Source organism: Nerophis ophidion, linkage group LG07 (assembly GCF_033978795.1).
Source record: "Nerophis ophidion isolate RoL-2023_Sa linkage group LG07, RoL_Noph_v1.0, whole genome shotgun sequence".
NCBI lineage: Eukaryota > Metazoa > Chordata > Actinopteri > Syngnathiformes > Syngnathidae > Nerophis > Nerophis ophidion.
This window is the reverse complement of record NC_084617.1, coordinates 43,850,773-43,878,713: the sequence shown is the minus strand read 5'-3', so window position 1 is coordinate 43,878,713 and position 27,941 is coordinate 43,850,773. Positions and strand designations below refer to the sequence as shown.

At 41.3% G+C, this 27,941-nt stretch overlaps 2 protein-coding genes and 1 long non-coding RNA gene across 11 annotated transcripts in view; 1 reads left to right on the top strand and 2 right to left on the bottom strand.

The window, feature by feature from the left end:
- The window catches only part of kiaa0825 (KIAA0825 ortholog), a 523,244-nt gene extending 522,702 nt beyond the window's left edge, over nt 1–542 (bottom strand). For all 4 annotated transcript variants that reach the window (XM_061906242.1, XM_061906241.1, XM_061906244.1 and 1 more), the window contains exon 1: nt 183–542. The gene's annotated coding sequence lies outside the window, so the exon portion shown is untranslated. The remainder of the gene's footprint in view (nt 1–182) is intronic.
- Nucleotides 543–794: 252 nt separating this feature from the next.
- Nucleotides 795–27,941, top strand: part of slf1 (SMC5-SMC6 complex localization factor 1) — a 107,945-nt gene continuing 80,798 nt past the window's right edge. For 2 of the 6 annotated variants that reach the window (XM_061906251.1, XM_061906245.1), the window contains exons 1-14: nt 806–1,003; nt 1,326–1,444; nt 1,520–1,598; nt 4,999–5,224; nt 5,303–5,456; nt 10,908–11,030; nt 11,101–11,166; nt 11,669–11,815; nt 12,017–12,186; nt 14,391–14,525; nt 17,011–17,164; nt 17,244–17,448; nt 17,522–17,667; nt 18,848–18,945. In XM_061906251.1, coding sequence (XP_061762235.1) covers nt 979–1,003; nt 1,326–1,444; nt 1,520–1,598; nt 4,999–5,224; nt 5,303–5,456; nt 10,908–11,030; nt 11,101–11,166; nt 11,669–11,815; nt 12,017–12,186; nt 14,391–14,525; nt 17,011–17,164; nt 17,244–17,448; nt 17,522–17,667; nt 18,848–18,945 — 1,847 coding nt within the window. In that variant the 5' untranslated portion in view covers nt 806–978. Of the gene's footprint in view, nt 1,132–1,325; nt 1,445–1,519; nt 1,599–4,998; nt 5,225–5,302; nt 5,457–10,907; nt 11,031–11,100; nt 11,167–11,668; nt 11,816–12,016; nt 12,187–14,390; nt 14,526–17,010; nt 17,165–17,243; nt 17,449–17,521; nt 17,668–18,847; nt 18,946–27,941 lie in introns of all 6 variants that reach the window. The other 4 variants (XM_061906246.1, XM_061906249.1, XM_061906247.1 and 1 more) reach the window with 4 other exon arrangements.
- On the bottom strand, nt 11,025–12,093 carry LOC133556377 (uncharacterized). Its single transcript, XR_009807507.1, has 2 exons — nt 11,684–12,093; nt 11,025–11,215 (listed from the first exon to the last, which is right to left on the bottom strand). It is a non-coding gene; the product is annotated as an uncharacterized LOC133556377 (long non-coding RNA).

Genomic DNA, 27,941 nt, shown 5'->3' with positions numbered 1-27,941 from the left:
ACATATGATTTGATTTGATTTGACATTAAATTTGCAAAATGCGGTTGCGCATTTTGCAAATTGTGCGCCATTGGTATTGTGCTTACAACAATTGCATGCACATCTGCTTAAATAAACTGCCTGTTAACAACAATGGCCTAAAAGCGTGTTTAATTAGGTAAATAAAACATTTTAGTTCTTACCTGTCAATAAATGTTAATGATCTCCTCTTGATGCAGTATGCATCCGCTGCAGGATGGCAACACACACACAGAGTCATCTGCAGTTATGCACAGTCCAGACGTGCATGTTTGCAAATGACAGTAAACTCGCCATGTTTACATGATCACGTGTAACGTTAATACCGTTACGTGAGTGTGTTGTACCGTTGCAGTGAAAACCCCGGCTCCGAGGACAAATTTAGGAAACAAATCGGTGCATTACTGGTTTCGTCGGTAGATAATAGTTTGCAAGTTTGTGCAGCAAAAACAATGATCTCGGTTTCTCAAGCCGCGTTGCATAGCATTCAGTTATTTTCTTATTTCCGGGGACAACAAGCGTCCGTGACAACAACCCGGAAGTAGTTTCCTGATAACTTCCGCTTTTTGGACCCGCTCAATTTGTCACGTAAAATGTGGACAACCATTTTAAACGGAATATATGAACAGTTAAACGTTTTATCCTGTTTTAACGGCCTTTAAAATAATTTTATAATACTGAAATAAATTGACGAACCCTCGAACTATAGAGCATTGAATGTAGGCAAATGTTACTTTTAGGAGCGTTCACCCCCCTGCAAAACAAATTATAGTCTGTGCGGTGACTGTACGGTGACGTCACTCAGCCAGGAAATAAAGCAAATGCGCGAATATTATGAAAACGTTTACATTGCTTTTCTACCGCTAGTCCCTTTTTGGGGGTCGCTGAAGCCTATCTCAGCTGCCGGTTGTAAATGTTTTTGATCAACTAGATGCTGTGTGTTTCTGGCGGTAAGACTTCATGGGGGTACAACTAGAAGAGACACGTACGTTTGTTTTGTTACCGTAATACCGGATTGTTGCATTGTGAAAATATTTGGCGCGCCATCCACAGGACGGTGCGGTTTTTGATAAAACAAAACTGGAAATCAATAGTCACTATTTAGTATTTTAGGTGAGACAATTTATTTTGTAGATATGCTAAAAATACATTTTATTATACCTCTTAAACGTTTGCTAGGTGAAATGGAATGGCAATGACTGTGGTCAGACCTGTGCTGCAGCATTGTTTGCTGTAATTACTGTGAAATGTGTTCCTGCAACACTTTGTTCACAGAACTTGGTTCCGTTTTCTCCATTTTCTTACAGCTGGAAGTATGGCGAGCTGCTCTCATGTCTTTCAGATTTCTGGGATCAAAATTCGGGATGAGAAGAGGTTTTTGATCCAGGGCATCCATCAGTTGGATGGAAAGTACATCGGGGGCTCAGTAAATAACACATGATTATACATTTATGCTAAAAGTTGTATGTCTGGCTTCAATTCATGCTGCGTTATTTTTCAGGTTTTCCAGAGCGCTTGCACACATCTCATAGTCCCTCAAGTTTTATCCAGTGAGAAGTTTTTGGCATCTTGTGCTGCAGGTTGGTCATATTGAGTAATACTATTAACACTAAAGGGGTCATGTCATATTATGATTTTCTATATTTAAAATACTTTCTTCTGGTCTGCATGTGTGGTTGTCAAACTCCCCTCCTACCCCAAGTACCACCTCAGAGAACTTTTGATTCTCCAAGTACCACCATAATGACAAACATTGAAATACAGTAGGGTAGTAGGCTTACATATTCATTAAAAACAAGGCAGAGGTTTTAACTAAGAAGTATATTTCATATTGTAGGTAACTGTTATATTACACAGTTTTAACAGTAAAACTGTTTAAATATAGGAAAATAAAAGACTGTACTTTATTCAAGGGATTCTTTGCTTACCACAAGATCAGGGGTGTCCACACTTTTTGACTTGACAGCCACATTAGGCTACAAAGAATTGTCCGTTGGCTGAAAGCCAACTGCATGCAAAGTAACACACGCATACATACATACCTACATATTATTTGTGTGTGTATACATATATTAATTTGATGAATATACAATTAATATAATGTATATTTACATAATAAAAGTATGTGCACGTTTGACTCCTATCTTGTTTACTTCCGTGACGACCTTCTAAATAAATTTTTTATCAAGCAGCTAAAATGCGCCAAAAATGGATAAATGTGGAGAGAGTAATTTCAAATTTTCCCATCATGCACTTTAATGGATTTAAATGGGTGTCATTTTTAGTTTTGTATGGTGTTTGGACATTTTTCATAATATCCACAATGTTCAGTGAGCAGGTTGTTTTATGTGTGACCATTTGTGTTGACCTTTAAGTTAGTTGGATTTGTTTTCTTTTGCAACATGACTAGGGAATGTTATTTGGATTTTGTCATATAAGTGAAGGCTGGTCCATTATGTCTCAGTACTTTCAAGGGTTGTTGATGTGATTTACTCACATTGTTTGCAAGATGGCAACAAACATGTAGCAATTAGAGACATCTTTGTATTTTAGATTATTTTTAAAGCATTCTGCTGTGATGCTTTGTTAAACTCATTGTGTCTTGCGGGTCAAAATAAAGAGGCTATTTAAAAAAAAAAAGTTTTACCATTACATAACCTGTATTATCTGTACACACAATATTTTAAGTTAAAATGATAACATCCTTGACTATAATTTAAGACTTGCCATACACAAAAATGCAATTCACCTAGAATAAAGACAGGTTACTAACCTTTTGAAGAAGTGCAGGGAAGTGTGGTTGCCTGTTTCCATGTGTGTCATCAATGAGTTGAATTACATTGTATAACTAATATTGGACTGAAATGCCAGACAATTTCCAATGTTGCTGTAAGTTCCATTGACAGTTAGGCCTATATGATAACTATATTGGATGTTGGCCAATACCAATATTGATCCGATACAACATCATCACAAATCATAATACACGCTTTTATTTTGTAGTGTGGAATGTCTGGAAAGGCTTGAGCAAGGGAAATTACTCAGTGTACAAAGTATGAAAAAGGCAAACCTCACAAAAGTGGAGTGGAAATTAGTTTACAATAATTCAATAAATTAAGCTCATAATGCAGTAAATTAAATGATGCGGACACGTTTGTTACTAGATACTTTCTTATACGAATCTGCTTTGGGAACTGTATGTGTAAGTAATATGCTATTATAATTGACACTTGTTTATATTGATTAATGTGGGATTTTAGACTTCACTATTGTTCAATTAAGCTTATGTACTTAGCTGTTGGGTAGCCGCTATCTCCTGTTAGCCAAAAGCCTATTATGTTTACGTCTTGTAAATAACTTCACTAAAATACAAGATAATACCAACCTTGTATGTTCGTTGCAAACTTAGGAATGCTTGTAAAACAGCCTCATTCTGGAGAGTTTTGATGCATACAAATATAATCTGATACTTATTTTTTGCTGACATTGGACCGATATTCGATATCAATAATATAACGGTACACCGCTTGTCTTTACACTTTCTGTTATGATCGGCTAAGCCAGAAAAGCACCCCAGAGCAGAGATGAACAGCTTCCACTAATAACAATGTTTAGCAAACAAAGGAGCACTCACAAGGAGTGGAAACAGAAGGGAAAACACACCTCAAAAGGATTGGAAAAAAACAATGTGCTTAAAAGGAGTGTAGGACATAACAGCACAGCCATACCGGGACAGAGTTACTGGACAGGTTAAGTGGGAGATGATCGCAGGAAGTAGACAAGCGAGAGGAAAGAATGAAGCACCCAACAATCAATTTGCAATGAGTGAACTGGCAGGGAAGCTTAAATAATCCAAGTCCAAATAGGCTGCAGGTGTGTGAGCAGTGCTCCGCCCCTTCATCCCAAAACCAGGTAGTTTAATGGAAAGCAAACAGGCGGCAGCAGAGCAAAACAAACACATCACACTTTCCCATCACTGTTAACTAAAGGCGGGAATCTTTGAGCACCTCACGATTCCCATTCTTGAGGTGACTATTCAATTCAGAATAAACTATTCAACACAATTCTCTTGATATATTATTTGATATATGAATTATAATAAAACCTTTTCAAAACGAGTTACAGGATACAAAAACTTTTCTTGGCTGCTGTGCTGGCTTTAAAAGGTTTTGAAAAAGAACTATTTGTAAAAATGTTATTCACCAAAATCACAGAACGTTAATCCAATAAAACAAAATGGAGCAACTCAAATCCAATCCAAGCTTTAGAATACTTGGCAAATAAGAATACATACACATGCAATACTCATCCAACCACCCATTTTCTACCGCTTGTCCATTTCGGGGTCGTGGGGGGTGCTGGAGCCTCTCTCAGCTCCATTCGGGCAGAAGGTGGCGTACACCCTGGACAAGTCGCCACCTCATCGCAGGGCCAACACAGACAGACAACATTCACACTAGGGCAGATTTAGTGTTGCCAATCAACCTATCCCCACGTGCATGTCTTTGGAGGTGGGAGGAAGTCGGAGTAGCCGGAGGGAAATTTCAATTTGGAAGTGAATCGATTTTTTTTTAGCACCCTGTGGCCGCACTAAGAAACACAAAACAAGCCGAAGAAAAGGCAAAACACACTTGTACTGTATTATTTTCCTGTAGATGTTCACTGAGCTGAATATCCAATACAGCTTTTGTCATATTTTTAAAAGCAATCTTTTCATTACGCTAGCAGTATATGCAGTAGGGTCAGAGATTAGGCCGACTCGCAGACCATTTGCAATTTACAGTTCGCCAGCATGGACTTCAAAAAGTCATGCTTGCCTTGCATTGCTACACTTTTTAGCAGTAAAAAATGTCCACATATTTAAACTAAATACTTGCTTTTTAATATCCACACAAGGAAAAAACTTAAAAGAAATGTTGCAATTGACACGACTCTGCTTTGTACCATGTGTTCTCATTACTGTTGCTTCTCTCTCCCCAGGAAAGTGGGTCGTTACTGTAAACTATGTTCTGGACAGCGTTAAGAATGGTTCCTGGCTCCCGGAGGAACCGTACGAGCTGTCTGTTTCCACAGGCACCAAGTCTGTCTTCTATCCTGTCAGACAGTGGAGAGAGAAGGTGATCAGTGGGAAAATAAGCGGGGCCTTCCAGGGCTGGAGGGTTCTTCTCATGGTCCGAAATACTAACCGCTCGCCCGTGTTCAAACGGTTGGTTGACTCTCCTAAATAATATGGCATATTTTTTATAATATTTTAATAAACTCTGAGATGAATGATTTTTCTCAGGCTCCTGAAAGCGGGCTGTGCCAGTGTATACAGCTATCCTCCTCCAGCGGATGTGTCCATCACTCATGTTATGGCTAAGCCAATTACAATTGATGCAAGATCCCACAATGCTCCTTGCATTCCTGTAAGCCACATTGTCAAGCACCTCTTTGGGGTAAGTAATAATTGACATATTTACTCTTTGCAATGTTACTGTTTAACAAGAATGTGCCAATCAATTGGCCACCAAACGGCATGGAACAATTTTCTTGAAAAAGTATGTGATCGACATAGCTAAAGAATGCCTTTCAATGCTGATTACAAACACTGATCCTTTCTGGCTAGTATGTTTTAGTCTCCCGGCTGACAGGCTTGCAACTAATTGTGTATCTCCATACAGTGCATCGTGTAGAGCTGCTCCCTATGATAATGATAATCATCTATATTTCAGCGAATACACTACATTTCTTACATCTTAAAAGGGAACTGAGCTTTATCGGGAATTTTGCCGATCTTTTACAATCCCTGTGTGAGACAAGCACGCATCTTAATCTCTTTTTGTATCGGGCTTTTGGAGTTTTTTTCTTGCCCGGATGTGGGTTCAGAATATGGGATGTTTTGGTTTGTGAATCCTTTTGTGGCACTTGTGATGAGAGGCTATATAAATAAACTGATTGATTGATTGATTAATAGGCATGTAACAGTATCAAATCTCATAGTACGATATTATCATGGTATGATATCATTGTGCTATATGTCCACAAAAAAAAGACTTAAGACTTGTCCGTTATGTCCTCAAGCAAGACAGTTCCCCCTTGTTCCTGATGGGTCGTGGTTAGCGCCTTGCGTTGCAGCTCCCGCCATCAGTTTGTGAATGTGTGTGTAAATGGGTGAATGTAGAATTAGTGTCAAAGCGCTTTTTAGTACCTTGAAGGTAGAAAAGCGCTATACAAGTATAACACATTTACCATTTAAAAATGTTATAGTGTGTAAAATTAAGTGGCAGGAGTGTTTAAGATAAACACACATACTATAATTGAACACAGATATAATGCTAAAATGTTCTAATAATACTCGTTACTTACTACAAACATTAATTTTAAGTGCATCCACTGTTTGAAGCAAATATTATTTAAAAAAAGAAAAAAATACAGTTGCTTGTCTTTAAAGTAGCAATGTAAACACATCCAGTGTGAAACAATAATGTTCACTTTAGTGTCTTTCAACTTTTGCTCTCTGTCGAGCAGTGTCCTCCACAATGGAAATGTTCATATCAGTCCAGAATATGTCGTTTCGCATAAGTTTGACTAACAATTTTAATAATGTAAATACCCATATAAACTGTTGTTTGGCTTCATTGAACTCTCATATCTTTCCTGGATGACATTTCTGAGAAGGCGACATTTCCAGGGTGTAAGCTGCCATCCGGCCGAGTGCAGCTCGGCAGACAGGCTCCAGCCCCCCGTGACATCCAGAGAAAAAAGTGGTGGGAACAAGGGTGGATGGATTGAGGATTCATCAAATTCTTTTTCAGTTTCCTCATATTTCCCGAATTGGAAATTTTTTTGGGTGATCATCTGCAAGGAGTACGCCGTTACCACCTGGCTCTGTGTTGGCTTGGAAATTACTATCACACCTCCACCAAAGAAGTAATGTTTTCACCATTGTTTGTTTGTTAACATGCATCCATCCTTCTATTTTCTACCGCTTGTCCCTTCCGGGGTCTTTGGGGGTGCTGAAGCCTATCTCAGCTGTATTCGGGCGGTAGGCGGGGTACACCCTGGACAAGTCGCCACCTCATCACAGGGTCAACACAGATAAAGCGGTCACGTAACTCTTAGCTAACCACTGGAAATATGGAGGCAAGTCATCCAGACATGCCCATGTTTCTCCTTCTGTCTGTACAGACGCTTGTGGAAATCACACATGAATACCTTAAGAGAAAGCGATTGCAGCTATTTCAGATACAACACTTCTCAGACGGCAAGATAACTTTCAAAGGCTTTGGTCAGCTGTGATTCTAGTTACGGAAAAACTTTGTCCATTTGTTGGAGGAGAGACAACAAGAATGTGGGCTCCCGTGGATGTGATAAAAAAGGTAGCATGTGCTTTATATTACCTGGCCGTCGAGGGAAGATTACGAAAATTTGCAAAGCTTTTGGACTGGCAAAGCAGACTGCATCAGTTATTGTCCACCATGTCTGTCGCAGACTCAACGTCTAAGTCCAGAGTATATGAAGTCACCAAAAATGAATAGACAATGAAGGTGAAGACAAAAGAGTGAGGAGTGTCCTGACCAGATATCTACATCCCTAAATTGATTTATGTTAAACATTCCTTATAACATTATCAGATAATCCATCCATTTCCTACCGCTTATTCCCTTTTTGGGGTCACGGGGGGCGCTGGCGCTTACCTTAGCTATAATCGGGCGGAAGGCGGGGTACAACCTGGACAAGTCGCCAACTTATCGCAGGGCCAACACAGATAGACAGACAGCATTCACACTCACATTCACACACTAGGGCCGATTTAGTGTTGCCAATCAACCTATCCCCAGGTGAATGTGTTTGTTAACACCCATCCATTTCTACCGCTTGAACATAACCCAAATAGTTGTGGATAGATTATGATGACATTTTTCAAAACATTTCCAAAAAAAGCAATTCCTCTCATCAACTACAAACACACTTCACTTTCTGTTTACGGCGTTACGCGCCTCTACTTTTGCGCCTCGGACTGCGCAGAGGATCCTGGGGGGTGTAGTTTATTTTCAGACCCTATTAAAAGTGACAGAAAAAATTACACACTTAAGTGTTTTGTTAAATATCGTCAAGCCTCACTATATCATTGAAAACCAAAATAGCGCGGTATCCACAAAACCGTTACACCCCTATTGTTTATGCTTTCTAAATTGTAAATAAACACTAGCAAGAGTCAGCTAACAATGCATGTATTGGAGATTCGATCTTGTCCGTCTCTTATGCCCTTTAAAAAAAAACCTAACAATGTTTTATATACATGCTGTAGGTACGTTAAATGCGTACCTACAGCTCATTCAAATTATTTTGGTCATTTGCATTGCTTTAATATTTTTGGGGGGCACATTGATTTTACAGAGTGCGTTGTTACGTTCGCTCTTCCCTTCAACAACAACTGTTACTAATCAATGCTCCCTTTAAGGCGCGCCCCTGCGCAATTGTGCACAGAAAAACAATGCCGCTCACAAAATCAAATCATATCTGAACTGTAAACAAAATGAAAACATACTTTATTCTGTATGAGTTTGCAATGCGAATCTGTGAGTCACAGGTGACAACAAGCAGCTACAACAGAAAAACAATGTTCGTCAATGTTGTTCAATTAGTGTAACGTGTACGGAAACACTTTGAGGAGGACATATATTCCATCGGTCACTTTATTGAGCAAAACTGGTCATTGTCTGCCGTACAAACCCGGCATCTATTTTATTTGTCATATCAACAGGAACCGCTAACTCTTTCTCACCTGCACCAACACACACACTCATGGCATTTATCCAATGATGCGTTTATGGCCACACAAAATGTTGGACAACTTCTACACCACACAAAGTGTAAATTGCAGGTCTTTACACAATGACTTCCCAATCAGATGTGTGCTTATTCTACTTTCATTTATTAAGAATGTTAATTTATGGATATTAATCATGAATTGCTGTTACTACATAACATACATGCTTATAAGAAAGATTTTACAGACAAAAAGTTACAGGAACAAACACTTTATCCCATGCTTATATCTCATTGTGCAACATGAGAATGTTTTAAGGGGAACTCAAGGTGATCTCTGAAAGGGGTACACATTATTTCCAAAGCAGAACCCCCACTCAAACATACAATACTAGTACATGGCTAATAAATGTTTTTTTTTGTTATTTTCCTTGTACCAGTGAGTGGGCCCAGTCACCTGTATTAGAAAATATTCCCATGGAAATGACTGCTGTCATTTGATTATACTAATAAGATATTTAAATAGTTATGATGTCAGGTTTGAGATAGGTGTGTTGCTGGAATGGCAACAGTGTGCAGGTCCGATGTTGCTCACATGTGCTACACTGAATGCTCAGGGAGTTTTTGCATTTGCTCAAACATGAAAAATTAGAGAGAACATTTCTATTAATCATGGAAGACTTCATGAAAACCAACAACGACTACTTTGGGACAAATGATCTTCCACACCCTTATATTTTTGAACCTGAATATACGTAGGATACCGTAAGTACTAAACAAGAAATACAAACTACAAACAATAATCAATCACTTGACACTTACTGTACAATGTCCGCTCACACTGGGATGCTGAGTGATATGTATATATCTTTCAGCATAAGACTTGTGTTCCCAGGATTTATTTAAAGTAAATCATATTTTTCGTGTCTTAGGTAGAAAAAAGCTGGGAGGAAAGGAGCGTCTTGCCGTGTCTAACTTGCGATGTCATCGGTTTTAAGTTGAATTTTAAAGTTGACCAACATGTGGCCTAATGGCCGCAACCTTTTACTTGAAAATGTGAGGCATGATTTATAATCCAGCACAAACTGTCACCAATTTAGAGGCGATGCAGCAGCTCGGTAGCTATGTTACCTCAGTGTTCAAGGAGCTATGTTACTCAAAGTAGTTCTTCTCTGGGAGTTTTTATAATACCAATATTGCTAATACTCAGTTAAGATGCGGATTGTGACATGTAAATGGAGTGTTGAATGACTTTTAGAGGGCTTTACAGGTGGAATAGATGACTCTCATTAGTTGCATTGTTTGCCGTCTAGTGCGAGCCATATTTTACAATTTAGAGACATTTGGAGAAAAAACATGTGTTCTTGCCTCACATTGGCATTGTGAATGATAAGCAAAATTCCCCAAAAAAGGACAGTTCTACTTTCAGTATCACTGAGGATGAGACGAAACATTTGATACACCTAGAGCAAACAAGTAGCAGGCATGCTCGCAGCTAGGCTAGCTTGACACAACAGAAGAAATAAGTGCTCAGTAAACTTTAAGAATTGTAGATGGAACTACGTTACTGCAGGAAGTAAGCAGATATTACTGATAATGAACAAGTAGTTTGTTAAAGAGTGTAGTGAGAGGATAGTAACAGCTGTTGTTGTGGTGTCACCATTGTTGCAGTCAGATGTACATGTAACATAAGCAAATATTATAGATAATTATAAGTACCTTGAAGGTAGAAAAGCGCTATAGAAGTATAATCCATATACTAAGAAATGCATTTTTTTTGCTGTAATGAAGGTTATTATTATTAACTTATCAGCAATGGCCTTCACGTACATTTTTATGGAAATCAGCTCATACTGATTGGTGGCCGATTGCGGCGCGTCCCGAATTTTAGCATTTTTACTGCACAAAAGGTTTCGAGCTGACACTCCACTTACGACACATATTTAAATGTATGCTCTATGTTTATTTTTACTTATTATGCGAGGATTGGAGAATTTTGATGCCACCAGTTTGCTGATTTATTTACGTTTCATTTTAAATACCATAAAAACGTTAATGCAAAAGCTAAACAGTTTAATATTTTGCATTTTTGTTCCCCTAACTTTGACATTAGCTGTTTTTTTTGTTTTTGGCAGAACAATTCTGTCAACATGAATTTCAACATAACAAATGACTATGAAACAAACGAGACCAGTGTTGTGGATGTTGACTTCTCTGAACTAGAAACAGAGCTCAAGGAGTACGCCATCAAACAAGAGGTGTGCATTCATATTTATTTTAATGCATTCCATATATTTTATATATACTAACTGGAGTGTTGTTCTTTAGAGGCGACCAAGAATGTTCTTCCTTGAATTTCTGGATGACCATGCCCTGTATCATCCTCAGTCACAGGTAGACATGCCTACCCACTGTCCTTGGTCATTTTTAAGATGGTGTATATCTGTAAAACAACCATGAGTTCCATCAAGATCAGGTCATTCCATTTTGTTACATGTCACACATTTCAATGGAAAGTCACATAGAGACAGAGGGCGCGTTGTCCTCAGGTCACTGGTTAGCGCCACTGTCAGCTGATCTTAGCATTTTGATTGGCATACCCATTAACATGACTGTCCTCTCCGTATCTATCCCGAGCAGATCGCCCCCAGATTGCTATTATAAGTGCTAGTGTATTTCCATTCTGCACCCTTAGAGTCCATATGCTATTTGGTAAGAACTGACGATCGCATATGACCTAGAGGAACTTTGGGTAGCCGATCACTTCCAATTTCAATTACCCTTCTGACCTCATCTTTCCCTCCCTCTGTTGCCGTTAGAGCCATTATTTCTATCTCTCCTTTTTTTCTTTTTGCATATACTTGTTCTTTCATCACTGTTCTTTTATTCTTTTAAGGCAAGTGAAACAGACCTCAGCAATGTTGGCAGCATGATAGAATGTGGCCTCTCCATTGAAGCTCTGGACACAATCCGAAGTGCAGTTTTCCCAGGGTTTCTGCCACCAGCGCCATACATGGTCTCTCTCATGGAATACGCCCAGCAGGTAGAACTAGGATTACGATAAAGCAAACATTCCCATCTGCCTCTGCTGCTCCATTAGCCTCAGGCTAGAAAACATTGCAAAACCTGTTCTATTACTGGAGAAGCCTGGGTGTTTCTTACTGTGAACAATATCGCTGGACTGGTGTCTGTGTCGCTGACACTCATCAAAAATATTGACACCATTTTTTTCCTTCTGTTTTAGGGCAGTGCCACACCTGTCTTCATGAGGAGTTTCCAGCAAATATTGCACAGGTTACTTGTTAACAACCCTCCTTGGCTCGGTCCCACTACCGTGAAAAAATATTTCAGTCAGCTGTTGCAGTGTCCTCGCTGCAAGACAGGGCAATGGCCTTTTCTGGAGACAGCCATCAGGTAATTTCGTAATTCCATCTGGCCTCTGGTCAAGAAGAGCACACCACAAAACTGCATTTGTAGCTCTTATCAGGATTGAGCACAAACAACGGTCATTAAAGAAAGAATCGGAGCGTTGTTGCAGTTGGAACTGATCCAATTGTTACAACAGTCATTTTAATTGTAAATTGTTGATGCAAAGTTGTAGACGGCAGAAGTGCTCTGAACTAGTTGTACACAGGAAATGTTCGACATGCTGATCAATCACAGCCTTTATGCTCTGCGATGCTAGATTTTTTTGAAGGCGCATGCAAGAGGTTTTGCATGGGAAAAGGTAGTGAGAGGCTGTGATTCAAACTGAAACCGGCAAAAAATGCAAGAAAATGCTTATCTGAGGACAGCGAACCACTCAAGCGTATTTAGGAGTCAAAATGCGTGACGAGTACAGAGACAGTGTGCATTTTGTCAGATCTGCAATCTGTGCGCAGATACTGTGCCAACTCGCACCTCTGATGTACATACAAATACAGGGTTTCCCTCAGATTGCTAATATACCTGTGGCGGTGTGGCTAGGGACGTGGTGAGACCTGGCTAATATGATGTCCATCCATCCATTTTTTACAGCTTGTCGCTTTTGGGGTCGCGCCTGTCACAGCTGTATTTAAACGGTAGGCGGGTACGCCCTGGACCTAGTCGCCACATCATCGCAGGGCGCTAATATGATGTAATCGTATAATTTGTAAAACATGCGATGATGCATGTATTTTCTTTAGAGAGACACAACATTTTTATACGTAAATCTAAAAACATCTGTTTTTATTTATTACATTTATATTTTCCTATATGGTTTTACTCTGTTTTTCAATTGTTGCTGTTTATTATACAATGTTGTTTGAGAACTTTTGAGGTTTCTCGAGACATTTTAGTGACTTTTTCTTTATCATAAACAATTAGCAACAAATATATATATTTTTTCTGGCGCTATTGGAGACTGTACTCGTGTTTAGAAACTCTTTACTTTTGTCATTGGATGTCGACGAACAGCAAGAGGTGCAGCGATTTTTTTTGATGGCCAAGTTTTCTGTACATCCCTAGTCAAAAGTGCACAAATAGGCATTATATGTCCATTAATACAATATATTACTTAAATTTGTTTTCACATAAAAATGAAAAATAAAACGTTGCCGAAAAACAACGGATAAAAAAAGGGAGCTTGCTCCTTCACGTAAACAAAAATTGTATTTGGACCCTGAGTAGGGCTGTGTTTTTAAACCGTTTTTGAGCCAAGGCACAATTCTTTTATTGAAAAAATCCAGAGGCACACCACCATCAGTAAACATTATAAAATGAAACTCAGCAGTCGATATTGACAATAAAAAGTCATTCTCGGAAGTGTTGTATATGAATTTAAACCACAACCAACCATGCATCACTATAACTCTTGTCTCAAAGTAGGTGTATTGTCACGACCTGCACACCACGCCGTGACTTATTTTGAGTTTTTTGCTGTTTTCCTGTGAGTAGTGTTTAGTTCTTGTCTCGCGCTCCTATTTTGGTGGATTTTCCTCTTTTGTTTGTGTTTTCCTGTAGTAGTTTCATGTATTCTTTGAACGTTATTCTGTGCACCTGCTGTGTTTTCGCAATCAAGACTATTTAAGTTGTGAGGACGCTATCCTTCTTTGTTGGGACATTGTTGATTGTCATTTCATGTACGAATGTACTTTGTGGACGCCGTCTGCTCCTCACACTGTAAGTCTTTTCTGTCGTGCAGCATTCTGTTTTTGTTTACTTTGCAGCCAGATCCGTTTTAGTTTGGTTTTGCATAGCCATCCCTAAGCTTCAATACCTTTTCTTAGCAGCACTCGCCTTTTGTTTATTTTTGGTTTAAGTGTTAGATACCTTTTATACCTACAGCGGCAACTCGCATATTGTGTTCCCGACATCTACAAAGCAATTAGCTACCTGCTGCCACCTGCTGATATGGAAGAGTATTACACGGTTAATCTGCCAACTCTAGACAGCACAGACACTCAACAATGGCACAATTGCAGATTATAATTACTGATTTGCAAAAAATATATTTAACCCAATTAGGTGAAATTGTATAATCTCCCGCGTCACACCAGACTGTATCTCACGGCCCAGTGGTTGAAAAACACTGGAGTAGGGTTAATGGTATAGAAAAAGTTGTCAACTTAGTGTTATTTCCTTTTGTGTTTGTACAGTTACTGCCTGTCGAGTGAGGCCACTTGTCACCGGCTCCCAGGACCGGCCCTGCCAACACTCTTGCAGTTCCACAGAGACCTACTGGAATTCTTTCTCAAACTCTTCCAAGGGGAACTCCACTCTGTCACTACTTGGTACTGACCCAATATAGATTATAAAAGCAGAGATGTAAGGATGTTGTGTTTTAGAAGTCTTTTTAAGTCCCTTTAGTCTTTATTTTTCCTTTGGACACTTTTTAGCATTAGTGCTTATAATAACAATATTGGTAATGCTTCGTTAATTTTTAGGTCATGACATGTAAATGAAATATTGTTGGTAGTTTTTGGATGATTTTTAGAGGTTTTAATAACACCCATAAGCTGCATTGGTAGCCACATTGTACAAACCCCGTTTCCATATGAGTTGGGAAATTGCGTTGGATGGAAATAAAAACAGAATTCAATGATTTGCAAATCATTTTCAGCCCATATTCAGTCGAATATGCTACAAAGACAACATATTTGTTGTTTAAACTAGTAAATTTTTTTTTTTTTTTTGCAAATAATCATTAACTTAAGAATTTAATGTCAGCAACACGTGACAAAGAAGTTGGGAAGGGTGGCAATAAATACTGATAAAGTTGAGGAATGCTCATCAAACATATTTGGAACATCCCACTGGTGTGCAGGCTAATTGGGAACAGGTGGGTGCCATGATTGGGTATAAAATAGCTTCCCAAAAAATGCACAATCTTTCACAAGAAAGGATGGGGCAAGGTACATCCCTTTGTCCACAACTGCGTGAGCAAATAGTCAAACAGTTTAAGAACAACGTTTCTCAAAGTGCAATTGCAAGAAATTTAGGGATTTCAACATCTACGGTCCATAATATCATCAAAAGGTTCCGAGAATCTGGAGAAATCACTACACGTAAGCGGCATGGCCGGAAACCAACATTAAATGACCGTGACTTTCGATCCCTCAGACGGCACTGATTCAAAAACCGACATCAATCTCTACAGGATATCACCACATAGGCTCAGAAACACTTCAGAAAATCACTGTCACTAAATATAGTTCGTCGTTACATCTGTAAGTGCAAGATAAAGCTCTACTATACAAAGTGAAAGCCATTTATCAACAACATCCAGAAACGCCGCAAGCTTCTCTGGGCCCGAGATCATCTAAGATGGACTGATGCAAAGTGGAAAAGTGTTCTGTGGTCTGACGAGTCAATATTTTAGATAGTTTTTGTAAATATTCGACATCGTGTCATCCGGACCAAAGGGGAAGCAAACCATCCAGACTGCTATCGACGCAAAGTTCAAAAGCCAGCATCTGTAATGGTATTGTGGTGCATTAGTGCCCAAGGCATGGGTAACTCACACATCTCTGAAGGCACCATTAATGCTGAAAGGTACATACAGATTTTGGAACAACATATGCTGCCATCTAAGGGCCGTCATTTTCATTGACGCCCCTGCTTATTTCAGCAAGACAATGCTCAGCACGTGTTACAACAGCGTGGCTTTGGAAAAAAAGGGTGCGGGTACTTTCCTGGCCCGCCTGCAGTCCAGACCTGTCTCCCATTGAAAATGTGTGGCGCATTATTAAGCGTAAAATACCACAGCGGAGACCCCGGACTGTTGAACGACTGAAGCTCTACATGAAACAAGAATGGGAAAGAATTCCACTTTCAAAGCTTCAACAATTAGTTTCCTCAGTTCCCAAACGTGTATTGAGTGTTGTTAAAAGAAAAGGTGATGTAACACAGTGGTGAACATGCCCTTTCCCAACTACTTTGGCACGTGTTGCAGCCATGAAATTCTAAGTTAATTATTATTTGCAAAAAGAAAAGTTTTTGAGTTTGAACATCAAATATCTTGTCTTTGTAGTTCATTCAACTGAATTTGGGTTGAAAAGGATTTGCAAATCATTGTATTCCGTTTATATCTACATCTAACACAATTTCCCTACTCATATGGAAACGAGGTTTGTACTTGCAGTATATTACTAATTAAAATCCATAACAAAGGATGACGTGTTGTATAGGCAAATATCCCCCCAAAAATGTTGTTCCCTATTTAATCGATGTCGCAGGGGTTAATTCTATGAAAAATCGCTCTGTTCATGCCAACATGTGTTGTAGTATTAACTTGCTCATTATTGCTAAGCAGCCTGAGACGACAACACCAACTACTTTCTAGTTACACTGTAATAAAACATGTACACAGTGACTTTTCGTTCAGTGCAATTTAAGTTTCAAAATAAAAGCGTGGTAGTATTAACCTGGATTCAACCACAGCAACTAACAATATGCAACACTGAGATGTTTTATAATCATTTGTATGGCACACTGGCTTTTATTGTGAGAAGTTTTCTTTGGCATTAGCATAGTGACACCTATTTATTTATCTCAAATGAACTTCCCTAATAAAACATACTGTCATCACACTGATAGCTTGGCTTTTTTAGCTCTTAAGCACTTTTGCCTGTGTCCATTTGCAAACATTATTGTGGCTATAAGTGCACTTGTCAGCCACTACTTAGTGTTTTGTTGACAATGTACAATGTTTTGTTGACACTCTTTGCTGCTTCAATCGGGGCAGATATTTAACAACTTCCCTGTTTTGCCCCTCAGTGATTTCCAGCAGCTTTCTAGTGCAGCAACCTCTCGGGTATCTACTTCAGGTACATTGCTGTATGGAACCTTCTGGACTGTGTGGGAGCGATCAACACTGTTGTCTTGCGCTGTGAAAAGGCTCATCCAACTCATGATGCAGGCAGCCTCAGCGGTGTGTATTTTATTATCGGACTCAGACTGGTGGCAATCTAACACGGTCACTCACTGCCGCCCTTTCGCTGTTTGCAAAGCTAATAGTGAGGTGTGGCTCATTTTCTCCAAAGGACCATGCTGGGAAGAACGAAAATAATCACAAACGACATCTAGTAGACCTCCTGTTGGGTCTCTTGTCTGTGTTGGTGGAGTTTTGGTGTCAGCAGCACATAAAACAGAACCAGAAACTCGTGGAAAAGGGCCTGAAATGTCTTTCAGAGCATTTTGCTGTCACGAGCCAAAGTAAGGAAGAGTACACACGTCATGTAGCGGAGTATTACTGTACACGCTCATTACAATAGCATTCTGTCTGTAGGTCTGTCTTTAGTGTTCCTAGCAGAGCTGGTTGCCAAAGTTACATCCACAAGACTTAGACTGGCGTTGGTGGATGCGATATTCAGGAATATATGTTGCAAAAATGAAATTACAGTGGGAGATGAACCCCTGTCTCTCAAGAAAGTGGTAAGAACATTTTTACATTTGCCCTTTTGATTTTGACTGGAGCATTTTGATATGTTGGGATTTTATCCATGCTGTAGTGTACGCTACCATATTGCCTCTTGTTGTAGCCAAGGCGTTTATTTAATCAACTGGGTATTTTAGGTCAGACGTGTCAGGGTTTAAAACAATAATAATATAATCAGACTACTATTTTTACTAAAAAATATTTTGTTAGTATGCATTGACACGGCGGTCTCTAGGTCCCACATTGACAAATTGTTATGAAATGCAATATTCAACAAGTACTCAGGCACCAACCGTTTGGACTAGATCTGACCAATATAAGTCTACAGGCACGAACTGATGAAGCCTACTAGGATAAGTGGCGAAACGTCTTCCAAGACAAACCAAGCAGTCCAGTTGCGAACAATTAAACGCCCTTAGATGACTACAACCTGGATGAATGAGAACCTGTATAGGTATACTTCATGGTAAAACTGCTGATTGAACTTGTCAGTGCCTTGTTTCCCACAGAATGGCAATCTATTTGTGGCAGCGGTGGCATGGCTGATGCGCTGTCAAGTTGACATGTGATTTTCATAATTGGCTATGCACGGTGGACATGGGTTAGAGCGTGTGTCTCACTAAAAGTTGGTCGTGGGTTCGATCCCCGGGCTTGGGGTCTTTCTGTGTGGAGTATGCACGTTCTCCCCGTGACTGTGTGGCTTCCCTCCGGGAATGCTAACATACAATAGACGATACCATTGACGGGCTAACAAAAATGAGCATTTCAATCATTTTTACATTGTATTAACGCTTACCAAAGGAGATTTTAACAGAAAAAAATGTACATAAAACAGCAAATGCATTTCTGTTCACAGACATTTGTATTCACTAAACTCTGTTGAAACGATTGTCGACCACTAACTTTGTACCAGTAGGCCAGTCTGCTGCTAGAAATTATTGCTGATAGAAATACGTTGTGTCAAACTTCCAACTAGTCACTCTTATGCCAATCATTATTTCGAGGAGAGGACGGCACAAATATTACCTGAAAGGCGAAATGTTACATTCCTAAAATCTTAAAGAAAAATGGATATATATTACAATTTTTGTCCCCAAAATCAAACAAATATATAAGGAACACAGCGATGGCTGCCATGTCTAACTCTGTGGTATGTGCTTATATGACATCTGACAGATGCTGTCCTACCTGCCTGCTCTAGGACATTTAGCTCAAAGCCACCGCTGGATGCAGCATACCTCCAACAGCTGCACAGACCCGGACACCAACTGTGGGTGAGCTACCTGTCTGGTTCACTCTTCCTCTAATCGGCAGCACATTTTTTGAAACACTGATAGAATATGGACAGCATGTTTTTTTTAACGCAGTTCCAACTTCCTCCCACATCCCACAAACATGCTTGTTAGGTTAATTGGAGACTTCCATAGGTGTGACTGCGGGTGTAAACAGTCTTTTTTTCTATATGTGCCTTGTGAGTGTTCATCCATCCATCTTCTTCCGCTTATCCGAGGTCGGGTCGCGGGGGCAGCAGCCTAAGCAGGGAAGCCCATACTTTCCTCCCCCCAGTCACTTCGTCCAGCCCTTCCCGGGAGATCCCGAGGCGTTCCCAGGCCAGCCGGGAGACATAGTCTTCCTAACAAGTCCTGGGTCTTCCCCGTGGCCTCCTACCGGTTGGACGTGCCCTAAACACCTCCCTATGGAGGTGTTTGGGTGGCATCCTGACCAGATGCCCGAACCACCTCATCTGGCTCCTCTCGATGTGGAGGAGCAGCGGCTTTACTTTGAGCTCCTCCTGGATGGCAGAGCTTCTCACCGTATCTCTAAGGGAGAGCCCCGCCACCCGGCGGAGAAAACTCATTTCGGCCGCTTGTACCCGTGATCTTGTCCTTTCTGTCATGACCCAAAGCTCATGACCATAGGTGAGGATGGGAACGTAGATCAACCGGTAAATGGAGAGTTTTGCCTTCCGGCTCAGCTCCTTCTTCACCACAACAGATCGATACAGCGTCCGCATTACTGAAGACGCTGCACCGATTCGCCTGTCGATCTCACGATCCACTCTTCTCTCACTCGTGAACAAGACTCCGAGGTACTTAAACTCCTCCACTTGGGGCAGGGTCTCCTCCCCAACCCGGAGATGGCATTCCACCCTTTTCCGGGCGAGAACCATGGACTCGGACTTGGAGGTGCTGATTCTCATTCCGGTCACTTCACACCAGGCTACGAACCGATCCAGGGATCCAGCTGAAGATCCCGGCCAGATGAAGCTATCAGGACCACATCATCTGCAAAAAGGAGAGACCTAATCCCGCGGCCACCAAACCGGAACCCGTCAACGCCTTGACTGCGCCTAGAAATTCTGTCCATAAAAGTTATGAACAGAATCAGTGACAAAGGGCAGCCATGGCGGAGTCCAACCCTGACTGGAAACGTGTTCGACTTAGCGGACCAAGCTCTGACACTGATCGTACAGGGAGCGGACCGCCATAATCAGACAGTCCGATACTCCGTACTCTCTGAGCACTCCCCACAGGACTTCCCGGGGGACACGGTTGAATGCCTTCTCCAAGTCCACAAAACACATGTAGCCTGGTTGGGCAAACTCCCATGCACTCTCAATGACCCTGCCGAGAGTATAGAGCTAGTCCACAGTTCTACAACCAGGACGAAAACCGCACTGTTCCTCCTGAATCCGAGGTTCGACTATCAGGCGTAGCCTCCTCTCCAGTACACCTGAATAGACCTTACTGGGAAGGCTGAGGAGTGTGACCCCACGATAGTTGGAACACACCCTCCGGTCCCCCTTCTTAAAGAGAGGGACCACCACCCCGGTCTGCCAATCCAGAGGTACCGCCCCCGATGTCCACGCGATGCTGCAGAGTCATGTCAACCAAGACAGCTCTACAGCATCCAGATCCTTAAGGAACTCCGGGCGGATCTCATCCACCCCGGGGCCTTGCCACCGAGGAGCTTTTTAACTACCTCAGCAACCTCAGCCCCAGAAATAGGAGAGCCCACCACAGATTCCCCAGGCACTGCTTCCTCATAGGAAGACGTGTTGGTGGGATTGAGGAAGTCTTCGAAGTATTCCTTCCACCGATCCACAACATCCGCAGTCGAGATCAGCAGAACACCATCCGCACCAAACACGGTGTTGACAGTGCACTGCTTCCCCTTCCTGAGGCGGCGGATGGTGGTCCAGAATCGCTTCGAAGACGTCCGGAAGTCGTTTTCCATGGCTTCTCCGAACTCCTGCCATGTCCGAGTTTTTGCCTCCGCGACCGCTGAAGCTGCACACCGCTTGGCCTGTCGGTACCTGTCCACTTTCTCCGGAGTCCTGTGAGCCAAAAGAACTCGATAGGACTCCTTCTTCAGCTTGATGGCACCCCTCACCACCGGTGTCCACCAACAGGTTCGAGGATTACCGCCACGACAGGCACCAACTACCTTGCGGCCACAGCTCCAGTCAACCGCCTCGACAATAGAGGTGCGGAACATGGTCCACTCGGACTCAATGTCCAGCACCTCCCTCGCGACATGTTCAAAGTTTTTCCGGTGGTGGGAATTGAAACTCTCTCTGAAAGGAGACTCTGCCAGACGTTCCCAGCAAACCCTCACAATGCGTTTGGGCCTGCCAGGTCTGTCCGGCATCCTCCCCCACCATCGCAGCCAACTCACCACCAGGTGGTGATCGGTTGAAAGCTCCGCCCCTCGCTTCACCCGAGTGTACAAAACATGAGGCCGCAAATCCGATGACACAACTACAAAGTCGATCATGGAACTGCGGCCTAGGGTGTCCTGGTGCCAAGTGCACATATGGACACCCTTATGTTTGAACACGATGTTTGTTATGGACAGTCTGTGACAAGCACAAAAGTCCAATAACAAAACACCACACGGGTTTAGATCCGGGCGGCCATTCTTCCCAATCACGCCTCTCCAGGTTTCACTGTCCTTGCCAACATGAGCGTTAAAGACCCCCAGTAGGACAAGGGAATCACCCGGGGGAGAACTTTCCAGTACTCCCTCGAGTGTATCCAAAAAGGATGCGTACTTTGAACTGCTGTTTGCTGCGTAAGCACAAACAACAGTCAGGACCCGTCCCCCCACCCGAAGGCGGAGGGAGGCTACCCTCTCGTCCACTGGGTTGAACTCCAACGTACAAGCTTTGAGCCGGGGTAGCAACAAGAATTGCTACCCCAGCTCGTCGCCTCTCACTGCCGGCAATGCCAGAGTGGAAGAGAGTCCAGTCCCTCTCGAGAGAAGTGGTTCTTGAGCCCTTCCTGTGCGTCGAGGTGAGTCCAACTATATCCAGCCGGAATTTCCCTACCTTGTGCACTAGCTCACGCTCCTTCCCCCCCCAGTGAGGTGACGTTCCACGTCCCAAGAGCTAGCTTCTGTAGCCGAGGATCGGATCGCCAAGTGCCCTGCCTTTGGCTGCCGCCCAGCTCACACTGCTCCATACCTCTATGGGTGGTGGGCCCATTGGAGGGGGGACCCATGTTGCCCTTTCGGACTGAGCCCGGGCGAGCCTCATGGGGGCAGGCCCGGCCACCAGGCGCTTGCCATCGTGCCCCAACTCCGGGCCTAGCTCCAGAGGGGGGCCTCGGTGACCTGCGTCCTGGCGAGGTAAATCTGAGTATTTGTGAGTAATTGTGAGTGTCACTAATACAAATTGATAAAAAACGTGGAGTGCCCGTAACTTAAATACACAAATATTAGTTTCTGTACGGCCACTGCAGTAGAGTGCACATACAAATGGTAGTGTGTGGCGTCAAACAGCGAAAAAGTTATTTATTTATTTTATTTTAAATTCCTCTCACATGCAATTTTAATGTTGATGATATGAATTATTTGACAAAAACAATGAAGGTTTAGGCTAGAAGATATGTTTTTATTTGTTTCAACTATTTTTCTGAATTTCTGGCCGAAATCCTGCCCAAATATGATCGTGTCTTAATTGTTGGTGATTTTAATATTCACACCTGCTGCCCAGACGAACCATTATCCAGGAGCTTCCTGAATGTCATTGACTGTTTTAACTTTGTACAGTCTGCGTGTGGTTCTACACACGAACGCGGGCATACACTAGACCTCGTACTGTCTTATGGTTTTATTGTTGACAATGTTGTTATTGGTGATGCGGTGTTCAGTGATCACAGTCCTGTTATGTTTAATTTAACTTTTGAACCTGATGTAAAGCCGCTTGCCGTGCGTCATGAGCGTGTTATTAGGTCTGACACTGCAGCCGGCTTTTCTCCTTTGTTTACTGAGTACATGCAGAGTATATCACACCCTGCAGACACTGAACAATTGATGTACTCTTTTCTTTCGACATGTTCTAAGATTCTGGATAGTATAGCGCCCTTCAGAGCTATACGTCCCAAACCAAAACAGGAACCTTGGCTCAATGAAACCACACGCACAGCTCGGCGTGAGTGGCGAAGGGCGGAGCGCAAGTGGAAAGGGGATCACTTGGAAGTGTCCTATCAAATTTTAAAAGAAAACTGTCAAAATTATCAAAGTGTGGTTAAAGCTGAGAAAACAAAATATTTGTCAGACTTAATTTTAAATCGCATCAGTAAGCCACGTGTTCTTCTTAATACTATTAGTAATGTTCTTAAACCGAATCCAGCCACTTCACTGGAGATGACAAGTGAAACTTGTGAAAAATTTCTCTCCTTTTTTAATGATAAGGTTGCTTCTATTCGGGCAAATCTTTCTCGTTTTCCATTAAGTTTTAATGTGGCCACTCAGTGCTCGACTGTGTTCTGTCACTTTGAGCCTGTGTCCATGCCTGAACTTACAGGAATAGTCGGCAAGCTAAAACCCTCGTCATGTCCCACAGACCCAGTCCCCCCTCGCTTTTTTAAAGAAATCTGGGACACTATTGATTTGTCTGTTAGGAACATCATCAACAGCAGCTTGATTTCTGGCTGTGTCGCCTCCTTTTTTTAAAAGAGCTGTTGTTGAGCCTTTGATTAAAAAAACAGGTCTTGATCCGACAAGTTTGTCGAATCATCGGCCCATTTCCAAATTACCTTTTGTGTCAAAGATTTTGGAGAAATGTGTTCTGGCACAACTGCAGCCTTTTTTAGATGAAAATAGCACTTTAGATCCATTTCAGTCTGGATACAAAGCTTTTGCACAGTACTGAATCTGCACTTTTAAATGTTTTTAATGACTTGCTTTTAATGTCTGATTCTGGCAGCTCTGCCATTTTAGTGCTTTTAGATCTTACACAGTCGACCACACAATTCTATTAGACCGCCTGAGAGACTGTGTGGGTGTCAGGGGGACTGCGTTAGCGAGGTTCAGATCTTACCTGTCTGAGAGGTTCTTCTCTGTCAGGCTGGGGGACGCCACCTCCTCTTCTGCCCCGCTTTACTGTGGTGTCCCCCAGGGATCTATTTTAGGCCCCATCCTGTTCGCTCTTTATCTCCTCCCTCTTGGAGATATTTTTAAGAAACATGGAGTGTTTTATCACTTTTATGCAGAGGACTGCCAAATTTATATGCCGATTTCAAAAAGCCACGGCCCCCTGAGACCCCTTCTTAACTGTCTATGCGACGTCAAGGCTTGGTTAGCCCAGAATTTTTTAATAATGAATGAGGGAAAAACGGAAATTTTAGTTTTTGGTCCGGCCCTCACTGACTTGGGACCATTGCAAAATTATGTGCGTCCCAAAGTCACCAGCCTTGGCGTCACTATAGACAGCGATTTTAAACTAGACAAACAAGTCAATGGCGTTTTAAAATTGTGTTTTTATCACCTTCGTCTTTTAGTAAAGGTTAAACCGTTTTTATCTTTTAACATTTTTGAACAAGTCGTGCATGCTTTTATTTCAAGTCGCCTGGACTACTGCAATGCACTTTATACTGGCATTAGCCAAAAAGCTCTCTCCCGGTTGCAGTTAGTCCAGAACGCGGCAGCACGACTTTTAACAGGGGCCAGGAAACGCCAGCATATAACCCCAATTCTTCAGAGTTTGCACTGGCTCCCTGTTAATTTTAGAAGTGATTTTAAAACATTGCTGTTTGTTTTTAAATCTTTACATGGACTGGCACCTCAATATATCTCGGACCTTATCCAAATTTACATTCCTGCGCGCGCTCTGAGGTCCGACAGCCCGTTCCAGCTCGTGGTGCCCAAGACCAAACTTAAGACCAGGGAAGACAGGGCCTTCTCTGTGGTCGGCCCTAAGCTCTGGAACACTCTGCCGCTCCATGTTCAAACTGCTTCCACAGTGGAGTGTTTTAAGTCTCGTCTTAAGACCCACTTTTATTCTTTGGCTTTTAACACTTCGTTGTGTGGTCCTCTGTTCTCTGTTGTCCTCTGTTTTTTATACACTTTGATTTCTATTTTACTGTTTTAATTGATTTTACCCTTTAAAATAGTTTTTAATCATATTTGTTTTTATATTATTTATATCGGTTTTATATTTATTTATTTTTTGTTTTTATTCAGTCATTAGTGGAGCATAATATATATATATATATATATATATATATATATATATATATATATATATATATATATATTTATTTTTTATTTTTTTATTTTAATTATTTTGTTTTTACAATTGTTTTTAACATGGCTGTGCAGGACTTCGGAAACGTTATTGTTGTTTGAATGTGCTATATAAATAAAGTGGATTGGATTGGATTGGATTTTCCATAAAATACACATTGTTATAAAGTGTTTTTATCTGATTACTTGAATAATCAAACAAACTAATCAATAGATTGCTCATTTACTAAAATATTCCATAGCTGCAGCCTTGGAATAAGTTAACCTCTAGAACTGTCAAAACACCGCTTTAACATTAACAATATGTGTGTGGCGATGTTAAACATTTTTTGCAGTAGCCAAAATAACATTTAGCCAAAGCCAAATAAAAATAAACTGTTTATCAGGGGCCAATCAATCAGTGGGATTTTATTTTTAAAGAGTGTTTCATACATGGAAGAAATGCAACACTAAGTGCTTTACGGACTTAAAAAACATACCCCGATGAACCACACCCCCTATCATCGCACACATGCATACGCACAAGCAGAAACTAGGGAATGCATGGTTGAATACAGAGGAGCCAGGTGAGTAAACACTCTCACAGTAGCTGTCTGCACCAGGAGATCAACGGGCCACTTATTTTCATATTTACTTGCAACAGTAAATATATATGAATATTAATGTATAATCGCCTCTGTGGAGGTGGGCGTGGCCTGCGGGCCTGCTGCAGAACTGGGTGTGTCAGGACCGGCCTAAAAGACAGCGACAGGTGTGTAGATGGCCCAGGTGGGCGTTGTTATCTCATCACCTGTCGCCTTTATTAGCAGCAGCTGTGATGAGACGAGTGGTGGGAGTTGGAGGTACTGCTCCTAAGAGACACCGATGCAGAAAAGACACTTTGCTGAAAAGCACAAGACTGCACCATTTGAGGAAAATAAAACAGTGTTATACCCAGAATTCCGGGCTCTCCTGGCAGTGTGTGGTGGTCTGAAGAACCCACTAGAGGGCAACATCTACAGCCTCATAATAACAGGACACATTTGCCTGTGCATTTTATCACTGTATTTTTCGAACTATAAGGCGCACCTAAAATCCAGTAATCTTCTCAAAAATCGACAGTGTGCATTCTAACTTGATGCGCCAAATGTACAGATAAATTCTGGTTGTGCTTACTGACCTCGAAGCAGTTTTATTTGGTTTGATTGATTGAAACTTTTATTAGTTGATTGCACAGTTCAGTACATATTCCGTACAATTGACCACTAAATGGTAACACCAGAATAAGTTTTTCAACTTGTTTAAGTCGGGGTCCACGTTAATCAATTCATGGTACATGGTGTAATAATAATTGTGACCAGTAGATGGCAGTCAAACATGAGAGATATGTGTGGACTGCAGGTTGACTGACACCTGTTCAATAAATGACGCTAGCAAGGACCCGTATGCAAACAATGCTAAAACATTTTGTTTAGAATATAGAACATTAGACAGCGCTCAAAGACCCGTCAAAATTAGTTAATACAACTTTGGTAAGGTACAAAGATGCTTGACTTGATGAAACGTAAACAATTACGGGTACCGTAGTCAGACCTACTGTGCTTCAACATACAGGTATGAATATGTTGGGTGTATAAGGACCCCAAAAAGGCACCTATAAGAGACATTGTCTGGCGCTTTGTTTCACATTATACAAAACCAACTTTTCTCACCTCTTGGTACCTGCTGATGTGTATTTAAGATCTGCATAAGTCCTGAAAATTTGTGCGCGTCCGCCATATTAGTCCGCTCCGTAGACCATAAGCTCCTTCTTTTTCTCTATCCTTTTGTTGTGGGGTATTCATCCTCTGCTGTTGCCATTTCTAATTTAAAGTAGCATACAGTTCCAACTTATATCTGTCAGTGAATTCGCTAAAAACTACCGGTAAAACAAAGATGGCCACATACATTTGACCCGCCCACAAAACGGCGCGTCCTAAATAAACGGTCAGAAAGTGGCTTAGAGATGATCTGTAAAACATCAATCTATGCAACATTTTGGCCAAAGAACCACAAGGAAGTGTTTTAAATGTAAAAATACATTTGTAATATTACCCCTTTAAGTCGCCTTTTGTATGAAAATACACCTTTTATAGACTCGCTCTTTGATGGACAACTTGCTTTGAAATCATAAGTCAGGGTGACAAGCAGATATTTATGTTGTTTTTTACAAAATAAATGTTTGGAATTTATGTTAATGTATTGTTTTTTTTCCATCATCAGATAATAATAAAGACATGCAATTGCATACAGTACATGCAATGTTTCTGTCAATATTCATAAACAAAAACATTTATTAAGAAAAACTTTGCTTGTCCAGGGTGTACCCCGCCTACCGCCCAAATGCAGCTGAGATAGGCTCCAGCACCCCCCACAAACCCGTAAGGGGAAAGCAGTAGAAAATGGATTGATGGATAGAAGAAAACATTGTTTTATTTGTGCACATTATACAGTATATAGGCTTTCGTGGTCCACATATAATGACGTGTCGTGCCAGATTCGACATCTATGGCTTACTAAAAAAAATCTAAATTGTACAACCATTTGACTCAAAGGTTTCACTGGCATTGTCTCTATTCCTTGACAATAAAAAGGGAAGGGGGTTTGATGCTACGTATAATTAGTTCCAGGTTGTACAGTATACTAAAAGTACTGCGGTACTAATGATTAAAAAAAAGTACTATACTGCCTTTGAAAAATACTATTACTTTTTTTATGGACA